The sequence below is a fragment of the Anguilla rostrata genome, chromosome 8, assembly GCF_018555375.3.
Source record: "Anguilla rostrata isolate EN2019 chromosome 8, ASM1855537v3, whole genome shotgun sequence".
NCBI lineage: Eukaryota > Metazoa > Chordata > Actinopteri > Anguilliformes > Anguillidae > Anguilla > Anguilla rostrata.
The window spans coordinates 2,593,228-2,606,376 of NC_057940.1; the positions used below are offsets into that span (position 1 = coordinate 2,593,228).

Sequence of the window (13,149 nt, forward strand, 5' to 3'; positions counted from 1 at the left end):
AAACCCGCTTACTCCTGGTCAGGGTCGCGGGACGGGGGGGGCGGCGGCTGGAGCCTATCCCAGAATGCATTGGGAAAGAGGCAGAAATACACCCAGGACAGGCCGCCAGTCCATCGCAGGGCACACACACCATTCACACCATCAGAGTCTCCAATTAACCTTAGCTGCACATCTTTGGACTGTGGGAGGAAACTTGGAGTAATCTTGGGCAGGAGAGGAACCCCACATTGGATCAAACTTTTCGGAGAGAGCAACAACCACACGACCACCCAGAAAAGGCCGTGGCCAGGATTCGAACCCAGAACCTTCCTGAGTTTAGCGGTAAGAAACAGGACTGCAGAACGGCGAGGGCATAAAGCACAGCCCGGCTTGGCGGGATTTCAGCGGGAAGGAGGCTGAACACACAGGCCTGACTGGCCACAGGGGGTCTCATGAATGGCCCTGTGTTTGATAGCCGCCATAGAGATCTAATGCCTTCCCTATTCTGTAGGGCAGCAGTAACCAACCCTGCCCCTGGAGGTCTACCAACCTGTAGGTTTTCAGTCCAACTGTAACAAAGCACACCTCTGTGTGTGTGTGTGTGTGTGTGTGTGTCTGTGGTGTGTGTGTGTGTGAGTGTGTGTGTGTGTGTGTGTGTGTGTTGTGTGTGTATGAGGTGTGTGTGGGTTTGTGTGTGTGTGGGGGTGTCTTTGTGTGTGTATGAGTGTGTGTGTGTGTTTAGGTGCGTGTGTGTGTGTTTGTGTGTGTGTGAGGTGAGTGTGTGTGTGTCTGTGTTTGTGTGTGCGTGATTTGGTGAGTGTGTGTGTGTGAGGTGAGTGTGTGTTTAGGTGTGTGTGTGTGTGTGTGTGATTGTGTGTGCATGATTTGGTGAATGTGAGTGTGTGAGGTGAGTGTGTGTTTATGTGTGTGTGCATGTTTTTTCTCTAATACAACAAACACTGAGTTTCTGTCACTATTATTGATTGCTCTATGGCAACAGGACTGAGGCTAGTGTATGACCCAGATTCAGCTTTTCTGAAGGATTTCAGTTACATTTCTACAGTTCCTTTTTTTCAATTTCTTCATTCCAATTTCACCGGCCATTTTACTGCTTCTCCATTTATCGACCGGTCTCTCAGAGGTCTTGGGGTGAATCTTCCTGCAGTTTGTGACAATTTCCCCTCTAATTCTTTATGGTTATGAAATTTGCTGAAAACGTCTGGCAACACACTTCTTAAAAAAGAACTGCAAACACACGGAAAAAACACTAGCAATAAATACACATTTTGCTATAAAATAAATGATGCCCAACCTTGACCCTAAAATGAAGCAGTAGATACTATATTGTTTTAAGCTACTTATTATTTGATATACAGCATCACTGTCTACTTGCTTGACTGAAAATGACTGCGTTTCACTGAACGAAAGCACAACGTGATTAAAGCAGCAGGCTGAAACTCCCTAGGCCGACGTACCATAGAGGCAAATAAAAACGATCAGCGTTTCAGCAAGGTTAGCACTGTGCACACGTGGACGCCATGGAAACCGGTCATGTGTGACTGCTATCCGACACGACGTCTATGGTGCGTCTCCCACAAGAAAGCCAAGCTAATGATGTTATATAAGGAAATAAGGGCAGTGACTCCCCTCCCCGTCACTGTTCGGAGAGGGCAAAGGGTACTGCGGTCGGACCGGATCTGGCCCAGTAGTTTGCACTTTGTTGGCAATTTAAATTATATTTGAAATGGGGGAGGAAAGATTTAAACAGTTGCACTATTTAAAAAGGACTATAATCCAATGTTCACACCGCACCTTCAGCAGAAATACTGCCTTTACATTATTTCCATGCTTCTAAAATTAGCGCAAGCCATGAATGTTACAGTACAATGCTTTAGTGTTATTTTATTTTATTTTTTTGTAATTTATCTATTTCAGATCTGTTCTCATCAAACAAATAACAATTAAATAGTAAACATCTTCGTCTATACAGGCGTAGCAAATTAGCATAAGCTATAAAATGTTATAGTAAAATATTGTGAATCATTGCTTTATTATTTTTTTATAATAATGCATCAATGTCAATTTTTATCTGTCTCTACCCAACAAACAAAAATGAAATATTAAACATTTTTCAACAGTAGCGTACAAGCATTGGAAATTAGCATAAACTATAAATATTACAGCATAATCCAACGTTTATAGTTTAACAATTCAATTTATGTCAATTTGTATCAGACAAACAACAAATAAACATCTTCTGCACATGCAACGGAAATTAGCATGAGCTATAAATATTTACGGCTCAATACACCCGATGATTTAAATGATTTATACATGTTTTGTACATTTTTTTTTTACAATGTATCAATGTCTCTCTTTATCCATCTCTATCCAACAAACAGCGAATGCTGGTGGATGCTCTTTTTAAAGGAGAGCGGAGTGTGTTATTCTTGCAGCAGAAGCAGGAGAGGAGGCGGGGGGGGGGGGGGTGAGTAGGTGGGTAAGGGGGGGAGTACGTTGTGGGGGGGCGCTAATCCCGTGCCCAAACGCTAACTTGCCCCTCTCTGAGCCAGAGAGCAGTGGGTTCACCATAGTGGCAACACAACCCCCCCACCACCACCCCCCCCCCCAACGGGGAGCCACGTTTCTGCATGTGACATGCTCAAAAATAAAAAATATAAAATAAAAATAAAAATGCATAACCCCGCCAAGCGGAAGGCCGGTGGAACCGGGGGGGGGGGCTGGGGGGGGGGGGGTAGGCCACACCCACGCTCAAGCTGCGCCCCCCCCCCATCCCATACCACCCCCCGCCCCCGCTCTCACCTCAGCTCGGCTCGGATGGGTAAAAATAGTCCAGGCTCCAGGAAAAGAAATTATTTAGACTAAGACTCAAGACTCCGGCACAGAGCAGCCCCTGCCAGACCCAGCTATAAGCAAGAGCACTGGCTGCCTGCATCCGCAATGCTGGCGAACAGGACCCAGCAAACAAACCCAGATTCAGAGCTGAACAAAACCAAAACACTCCAGTCAAAGCTCCGTCGTACCCACAATTCCCCCCAAAAAAATTACAATGAAACCTCAGGGCCGTTTAATAATTCAACAACAAATTCCACACAGAGACTACTCTCTGCAGCTGAAAGCCCACCTTCTGTAAAAGTCAGAGGAACGGTGCCGATTTCCTTTATTTCCTCTCTTATTTCTTTTAGTTCCGTTTATGACGCAATTCGACAGCCTCACAAAGCACTATTCCCCCATTAGCTCAGAGTCTACAGGAAAATGGCGGCCGTTTGTCACAGAGCTCTGGATGACGCCTTAAACAGAGATTCGGCTGGAAGCAGAGCGGGGCTGGACACTCCGCTTGTGGAAAACAACTCTGGTGTTTGATTTGGGGAGAGTCTCTCCCGCCCTGTCAGCCAATCACAGCGTGAGCCACTATGGGTACAGCATGCTGGCGTACGCTCTCATTATGAAAATAATAATGAAAAGTAGTAGTTCCGGTTCATTGTGATTATTTTTTATTACTGTATTAAGAAAAATCATAATCATTAGGATAATTATGATGATGGCTGCTATCGCTACTGCACTCCTAATTAATAATAGTAATGGTAATAATGACAATAATAATCGTCATGATCATGTTCGTATAATGAGATGTTTATACAGCAGCTTTCACTGGGTCAAGGAGAAGACAAGTTTACGGTAACCACAGCCAGCGTATGATGCAAGGCAGCCATTTTGTTTCAGAACGCTCACCACACAAGAGTTCTAGTGTGTTATGGTTATGCTGGGGGTGTTATTGGGGCATTACCAGAGGTGGGTAACCCGGCTTGAAAGAGTAAAAAGACTGACCATGTATTTGCTCCACCAACATGCACTAAACCAGCTGATTACAATAATTAGTTCTCCTATCATGCTGAAGAGTTATGCTAATTAGAATCAGCTGGTTTAGTGCATGGTGGTGGAGCAAATACATGGTCAGTCTTTTTACTCTTTGAAGCCGGGTTACCCACCTCTGGGCATTACACACACAGTAAAGTACAGTTCCAGTGTGTTACGGTTGGGTATATCAGTGCATTACACACACAGTAAAGTACAGTTCTAGTGTGTTACGGTTGGGTATATCAGTGCATTACACACACAGTAAAGTACAGTTCTAGTGTGTTACGGTTGGGTATATCAGTGCATTACACACACAGTAAAGTACAGTTCTAGTGTGTTACGGTTGGGTATATCAGTGCATTACACACACAGTAAAGTACAGTGCAGCTGAGAGGGATAATGTGTACTTACAGGGAAGTACATCAGCAGTGCTCCGAACAAAATGGCTTCCATGAGAATCAATCCAGACGCTCGGATTCTCTGCGAAATGAAATAAGAACCAATCAAGACACTCGGATTCTCTGCGTAATTAAATAAGAACCAATCAAGACGCTCGCAGTCAAATCTTGCAATCGAGATTTTAAAAAGTGCTGCACACAGTGCAATGAAGACATTTATGATCATAGCAGTTTGAGGTGTATAATCGCGTGTATAATGTCTGCTCGTGGATGAGTCCATCGACTCTGGTTCATCCCCGGTCGCCTCAGACAAGGCACAGCTTACAACTACACCTCAGAGGGAGGGTATGATTAAACAGCTGAGCGTTTTTTTCCCTCCATAAACTCCACAGCCTTAGTAACACAGAAAACCAGCAGACCATGCAGGTCTCCAGGAACAGTGATGCTCTATACTCTGTACTCATCGTATTCACTGAAGAAACAGGAGCCCAGGTTTTTTGCTCTAAATTTGACCATACCATGGCCCCAATATCCATTTTAATTTCTCATTCACAATTTTTATTATTATTGTTATTGTTATCCACTATCTATATCCGCTTATCCTGGGCAGGGATGCAGGGAGTGCTGGAGCCTATCCCAGCATGCATTGGGCAAGAGGCAGGATTACACCCTGGACAGGCACAAACCTATCACAGGGCACCCACACCCACACACTCACACACGCATACCTATGGGCAATTTAGAGTCTCCAATTAGCCCACCTGCATGCCTCTGGACTGTGGGAGGAAACCGGAGTACCCGGAGGAAACCCACGCGGACACGGGGAGAACATGCAAACTCCACACAGACAGGCCCCAAGCCGAGATTCAAACCCAGGACACGTCTTGTTGTGAGGCGGCTGTCCCTGAAATTCTGACCCCGAATTTCGCCCTGTGGCACTTTCTGTCTGATTCGTGAGGTTGACTGACAGCTGCATTGGACGTGAGATACGACCAGCTGCCTTGAATGTGAGGGTTCTAACAAGCAAGCACTGCTGCAGCAGCACTGTGTGACCATCATCGCAGCCATCATCAAAGGCCATCATCGCAGCACTAATACTGATCTCCAGCTCACCGGGAGCAGTGATCTCAAACTGCAACCCTGAAGGGCCCACAGCAAAGGCCATCATCCCAGCACTAATACTGATCTCCAGCTCACTGGGAGCAGTGATCTCAAACTGCACCGCTGAAGGGCCCACAGCCTCTGCTGGTTTCCTGTGTATCTCAGCACTTAAGTTCTTAATTTAAGTCCTTCCGTCAGGTTAAAGCTTCCGCAAAAACCCTGTTTCCCAGGCCTATAAATGGACGACCGCTTGTTGAAAAAGAAACCAGGTCAGAACCTAGTATATGGCTGGACCTAACGCACGTGATCCGGGCGACCAGTGGTGTGACTTCATAACTCGGCCGACCAATGGTGTAACTTCATAACTCGGGCGACCAATGGTGTAACTTCATAACTCGGCCGACCAATGGTGTAACTTCATAACTCGGCCGACCAATGGTGTGACTTCATAACTCGGCCGACCAATGGTGTAACTTCATCACTCAGTCACTCAGTCAGACATTCGCGTTTGTAGGGCTGGCCCCGCTGTTGCGGTCCAGCCAAAAAGAAATAAAGAAGGAAACTACAGGACCGCTCACCTTGTTTCTGCGGAAGTGGTAGGCCACCAGCATGCTGACCAGGTCTCCCAGCATGCACAGGGCCTGGAAGGAGATGACGGCCAATCGCAGCGAGTCGTCGGGCTGGGCGTGGCAGGGCGTGTCGTCGCGGCAGTAGGCGCACCCCTCCCGGCAGGGCAGGCACTTGGCCGGCCCCTCCGTCACCCCCCCGCGATGGCGAGCCCCGTTCTTCTCCGTCCCTGTGGACGGGGGCGGGGGAGGGGGGCAAAACACAGACAGGAACTCAGCGTTTTAAATGGGAGCTCTGGGCTACGGGACTTTGGGTGCAGCTTTTCCTGTGCTAAGCTCCACAGCTGCGGGGGGTGGGGGGGGGACAGAACTCCCAAAACAGCCCAGTGAAAGTTTTCTTGTCTACTGCAGCACTTCCCCAAATTCTGCAGCCGGCCCAGGACCCACTTAGCGAGCGGGCCTGTTTGTGGGCCGCCCCTCCTTAAACGGACCGGCTCAGCCTGTGTAATCTTCCTGGAGTCTGCCGCCGTACGGCACCGGGGTGCGTAAAATAGACAGGAAGTGATGTCGTAAATCACCTCGAACTCTCCCTCCGCTCGCTAATGGGTCCCAGGACACAGTTTTCGGGAGCCACCGGGCTGTTATCAGCTGTGCTTGGCGTCTGGTTTTATTTTATTTGGGGCATTTGTACAGCGCTTCCTTGCAATGCGGTCACCCTGACGGTGCCTGGTTCTTTTACTCTGGACAGGCTAGGCCTCTGTCCGCTTTCCTTGACAACTGCACGCGTTCTCGTACTGAATAATTCCACAATGCGCAGCGATCTCCGCTGATTTCCCTGGCATTTCACAGCTGATTAAATTATGGTTTTTTTTTTTCTTTATTGAAATGAAAGCTGGAGCTCGAGATAGATTTTTCCCCCTTATGGCTGATGTAGTGAACAATCTTCAATACGTAATTAAATTTACAGCTATTACAGTAACTTCGTTATTTAATGATATTAGGCATTCTTAAGAACCAGACCCATCCATCCCCATTGTGAAAGGACAGTCAGTGATCATTGCGTTCTGTACAGGGGGGTCTGTAACAACAGACGCCTGCAAAAAAAACCAGAACCAGACAAACATGGCCTACATTTCACATAACACTGAAACAGAGGGAAATTAAGTACATTTGGCCACACTTCCCCATAAAAGGCATCAACACTTTGTTTCAGAGCATATTATTCATTTATCAGAAGCTTATTGCATAGCACATTATCCACTTATTACAAGCTTATTTCAGAACATATTATCAATTTATTACATGCTTATTTCATAGCATATTATCCACTTATTATAAGCTTATTTCAGAACATATTATCAATTTATTACATGCTTATTTCATAGCATATTATCCACTTATTACACGCTTACTAACTCTCTGCAGGCAACTTTTAAAAGCAATGTCATGCGATTCTGAGAACAATTGACTACATTTACCACAGTGCACAGGCTCAATCCTACACGGTTTAGGACTCAATCCGGAACAACGATTTGGGAAATTGATGCTCCGCTATTATCTTACGTTGAATATTCTACACTAAAATGGAAAGTGGAAAAAGTAAGATAAAATTATGACAAATCTGCTGCTTGTACTGTTGTGCTGAATGAGAGAATATCGCCCAAACCTGCCCAAAGCTCTCAAATGACTAATCTCAGAACTCTCAGTGTTTTACATTATGACATCACAGAGCACCTCTTGTCACTCATTTTGATTGACGTACAGCCAGCAGCCAGCAATAAGCACGCAAGATTCACTGCAAGAGATCAAGCTTTAATTGCAAAACTCTCCTTTTCAATCTTGCCAAAGAGAACTACTTCTAGTCGGGATTTAAAACTTTTTTTTTTTTTTTTTTTTTAAATTGCCAGCAGGGAAAACAAAGTTTGTTTGCAGTCCCTGCCTCGCTGCGGGTACAGAGACGGAATCAGAAACGGGTCGGAGGCTGTTTTGGCTCGGCGTTAATCTCTGAACTTCTTTGTGCTTAAACATGCACTTATAATGCAGAAATGATGCATCGCACCGAGCGAGCGGATAATGCCTCCCGCACCCTATTAGCAGAGGCGAGAGGGCGAGGATTGATGCGCACATTTTAATGCGAATTCTAATAGCGCTTTTATGCAAATCGCGCGTCTCCCCAACAACGGCTTCATTAAGAAACAGAGGGAAGCAAACGTGCGACTCGCAGCCCATTCCAGGAGGGCATTCTCTCTCCGTCTTTAATGTGGATACGGGTGAGACTGCGGGCCAGAAGGACAAAGCATGTACAACACGGCACAGTGTGTTAAGGCCCCTGGGACTGCTCAGAGAAACATAAAAATAAAGACCATTTCTCTGTGAAAGGTGAGTTTTTTTTTTTTTTTTGGGGGTCTGATGACTCCAGTCTCAATCACATCTCAAGTTAAATGAAGGGGCGGGTGGTGGGTCTGGGGTTGTGGGGGGGCTCTGGCGAGCTCTGAGGAGAACCGAAATGTGACGTTCCACGCGTCAGGTTATCCACGTCAACGTCACGGGACCAATCACGCAGTTCCGCCCCTAAACGGCGCAGTCTCGTTTGACGGAAGAACCGTAATCTGCGAAAGATTTAGGAGAAAACAGCTCCGCTCTTCCTCGGGCTATGACTTGCAGGTCGTTACGTTTCAGAAAGGGAGCGGTGTCACCCTGGAGGCAGCACGGAGATTCCAAACCAGGGTAGAATAGAATGGGAGGGGGTAGTGTTATAAAAATAAAAATCTGAAAAAGTTTTTGTGGCGGAGGAGGAGGAGGAATTAAAGGGGATTTAGTGCAACGATGGGCTCTGGTAAATAATCTGTGTCCCAACCCACTGATCTGGGATCAGCCTAGTCTCTCCCGATGCTGAAAGCTGACCACAGAAGGAAGTGGCCGGCGCTGATCCAGGAGCAGCGCTGCTTCGGGACAGGAAGCAGAAAGCCATCGTGTCCAATTAGCCGGGACCGTCCTGCAATACTAGCCAAAAAAAAAAAAAAAAAACTGTATTATAAACAGCCGATTTAGCCAACGTGCTAAATAAACGGCATTAAAGTGTGAGAAATGGCTGGAGGAAAGCTCTCCCCAGCCGCTGCTCTGCCTGGCCAGCGCTGGATTGGATTAAAAAAAAACAAGCGTTGTGTCCGCTCCAGTTAGCGCACTCCGTTACCCACAATGCCCGGAGTGGAAACGCTTCTGCAAACATGAGATAAACTCAAGGGGTCTGGCAAACCTGCTTCTGGGAGGCTTGCAGGGTCCGCCGGTGTCCTGCTGTAACCTAGCATTTAATTGACCAATTAAAGCAGTTTATTACACAAGTTAACTCGCATCACCTCACATATGTTTGGTTTGTTTTTTTTGGATCTGTTGTTGTTTTCAAGGCGGAAACAAATACCCAGCAGCACCTTGTGGCTCCCCAGAACCTCTCCAGAGTCACAGACGCCCGGAGATAACTGGACCAGACATCCACAAGACACAGGGAACAGCCTGTCCTTACAGGCACTGAACATAATAAACACATATTCACATAAAATATATTACAAAGGCACTGGAAATATATTACATTATTACTCCATATATTGTGAACTGTTACACATTGCTGTGAAACGTATACATCATTATATTTTTGAAGAAGTCTGCATTTTCATAATGTATTGCAGGGTAATCTGTCCATTAGGGTGGCGTGTGCGTGGATTAATGTGATATGGCCATATAGAAAAATTATATATTTTATGTACTGCTATAAATAGAAATATGATGTCATGAAATTAATAAAATGATTAGGTGCAATGATTATGATTACACATTCGCTCCAGATGTCTCAATGCTTCGACTTACAGGCCAGGCAGCCTTCCTCTCCGTTCCATACAGGAGATTCAAAAATAAAAAATAACAGAAAAAAAAGCAGAAAAACTCCTAAAATGTCTCCTGTCTCCTGTGAGGATGTGCTGAAGCAACGCCCTCCGGGATTCAGTGGTCTGTGGTTCCCCACCGGAGAGCAGAAACAGAATATTTCTGAATCTCTCTCTTTCTCTCTCTCTCCCTCTCTCTCGGTCTCTCTCGGTCTTTCTCTGTCTCTCTCTCCCTCTCTGTCTCCATCTCTCTCCATCTCTATCTCTCTCTCTATCTCTAGCTCTCTCTCTCCCTCTCTTTCTCTCCTGTCTGTAATCACATCACTCTCCTCACCTCTTCAGTGTGCACAAAGGTGTCACCTGCTTTTCGTAGGCCAGGGTGTGGGTGGGGGTGGGGGTGGGGGCAGGCAGGGGAGGGGTCGGGTGAGGGGGCTAGCCTCCCAAGGAACAAAAAAAAAACCCAGCCAAGAGAGGGCAGCACTTCTCAAAACCTAAACGCACTTCTAAAAATCAAAATGCACCGTTAAAACGTTTAAATGCACTGCCACACAAATCCAAACATGCCACTACACATTTTAATTCACTGGTACAAATGTATCCTACAAATCTAAACAGATGGCTACAAATCCAAATGCATGGTACAAATGCAAATACCCTGCTAAAAAGCCTACACACGCTGCTACAAATCCAAACCCATGTCTACAAATGTTCACAAGTCTAAATACTGGACAGGAGTTCACCCTAATTCTGGGTAGCGGATTGAATTATTATCATCATTACAAACATTTTTTTTTTTAATTTTTTTTTATTTCAAAGCAAATGAAAGATGGCATCAAAGGGCACCAAGTTATTCACTTGTAAAAATGTACAAGTTTATCAGTTTTACCTCCTTAAATGACCCCAGAGAGTCCTAGCGAATGTGCCAAGTACCGCCATCGCAAAAGACCGCTTTTGACCGGACTGGCAAACCCAGGCGGAACGCGCGGAGAACTCCGAGTGACATCGTTGCATCACTCCCAAACGCCCGACTAAAACTAACGGGACAATCAGGAGGAATAAATCACAAAAAAAAAATCATGCGTCGGTAACGACACGGGGCGGGGCGGGGGGTGGGGGGGGGGGCGACACGCGGCTCCCCGTCCGGCCGAAAAAGGATAATTAGCTCGGTCTGTGTCTCCGTGGAGACGGCTCTTCAGCCCTCGCGTTCGTTAACTTCGTTAACCTCGTTAGCGCAGATGTGCGACTGGTGGAGAGACGGGAGAGAGACGGGGCCCCCGTTATAGTTAATTACCCGCTTTAAACCCGCCGGACCGAGACGCCCCAGACTCCTCAGCGGCCGCTAAACGGGATACCTCTTCTCCGTTGCCATGGCATTTCCTTTTTACGTGCCGCGTTAATTGAGCAACGAAAGATAAAGCGCCGCCCCGCAGATTCTACGGACTCTCGTTAAGATAACTCAGCTCTCCGTGTTCCCAACGTTTAAAGTTTTATCGACGAAGCCGACACATTCTTATTTGACGCAGCGTTTGAAAAATAGCTCGGGGGCTGGAGCAGACCGGTCGCCCGGGCTCAGGCTTCGAGGAGACAAATGCACTGTCACGGGCGGTCACGGAAGCTATTTGTATATTCTGCACAATCCGATACTGTATTCATGCTGCAGCACTGATGCGGTCGGATGCTAACCAAATTGTTTTGTGCTGTTTTTGTTGTGCTAAATCAGATTTACCTACAGGGTCCAAGTTAAACTATGCAGTCGTTCCCTGCACTTGGAACTGTACTTCCCTCTAGGGTTTTCAACACACTTGTTCCTGGTTATGGTTATACACTTTGTTGTACGTCGCTCTGGATAAGAGCATCTGCCAAATGCCTGTAATGTAATGTAATGTAATAATTGGTCTCGGAAATAATATCCCCCGATGTATAAAGTTAGTACATTTTTATTTCATATCAGAAAAATACAATAATTAAGTTTTATATGAAAATGATCAGATATATTTCTGGGGAGGAACAGAATTCTTAGTAGGCGGGTCCCTTCCTACCCTATAAGCCCCGCCCATAGCAATGAGTCCAGCCGTATAAGCCCCGCCCATAGTGAGAGGTAAAGCCATATAAGGCCCGCCCACAGCGACAAGTCCAGCCCTATAAGCCATAGCGACGGGTCAGTCGTGTGAGGGGGGAAAAAAAAGGTTTTTGGCGAAACTTACTTTTGAAGCCGTTGACAGCCACCCTGCTGGGATGGTAGAATCCTTGCTTGCATTGACACTTGTATTTGTCCAACACGAACCCGTGGCCCAGAACAGGCTGGCACTGGCAAAGACAGAACACAAGCAGGTGAACACAAACAGGTGAACAGCATTCAGACAACAGCTGAGAAACATCCTTAGCATTACATTACAGGCATTTAGCAGACGCTCTTACCCAGAGCAACTTACACAACTCTTACAATAGCATTTACATTGCATCCATTTGTACAGCTGGATATATACTGAAGCAATGCAGGTTAAGTACCTGTATTAAGATTACAACGGCAGTGTCCTACCCAGGAATCGAACCTGTGGCTTTTAGGTTACAAGACCAGTTCCTTGACCATTATACTTACGAGTTACACAACTTTTTTTATTGTTGTTCCTAAAGAAACACTGAATGAGCCAAAACTGAAGGCATCACACTGACACGCTGGCTACTGACAGATCTGGGTTGGGTTCAGAAAACAATCTGTTCAATTTTCATCACTTCTGTGGATGAGACAGGAGCTGGGCAAGACTAACAGAAACTATATAGGAATTCACTCCCTGAATCTTTCCATGCAGCGAGCACCAATATGCATGTACAAAAAAGCTACTAGTGCATTTGGACTACTTATACTTCACGAAAAAGCTACTACTGCATCCAGAACACTTAGACTTCCCTCCAAGTTTACATTTCTTGTACCCATTCATGACCTCGGAGTTATTTCTCTCAAATGACTGACTTTTGTATTAAGAGAAAATGTACTCCAGACTTCATTCTGAGTTCCATATATATATATATATATATATATATACGAACACAATCAGTCAGCTCTTGATACGGTCAAGTAGACATCATAAATCACGGGTATCAATAGTAACGATGCGCACATCCCATCAAAGACCAGAATGCAGAGCAAAGAAGTGTCGTGCGTCTTAAGGGATAAAAAAGCAATCTCTGCTCGCAATTCTCCTCTTGTTATTCACCGAGATTTGATTTGATATGCTGTATCCACAAAATTCAATTATCTGTCTGCATTTCATTTGAGGCGACGCACAGACCCCGTTAATTAACCCTCCACCAGGGTGTCCGGCGGTAAGCGGGCGGTTATATCAGATCCAA

General features: G+C 45.9%; 1 protein-coding gene across 1 annotated transcript in view; it reads right to left on the minus strand.

The window, feature by feature from the left end:
• LOC135260522 (metabotropic glycine receptor-like) overlaps positions 1 to 13,149 on the minus strand; it is a 70,782-nt gene that overhangs the window by 29,552 nt on the left and 28,081 nt on the right. Inside the window, exons 3-5 of the mRNA XM_064345804.1 lie at positions 12,003 to 12,105; positions 5,936 to 6,153; positions 4,270 to 4,338 (exon numbers count right to left, since the gene is read on the minus strand). Coding sequence (XP_064201874.1) covers positions 4,270 to 4,338; positions 5,936 to 6,153; positions 12,003 to 12,105 — 390 coding nt within the window. The remainder of the gene's footprint in view (positions 1 to 4,269; positions 4,339 to 5,935; positions 6,154 to 12,002; positions 12,106 to 13,149) is intronic.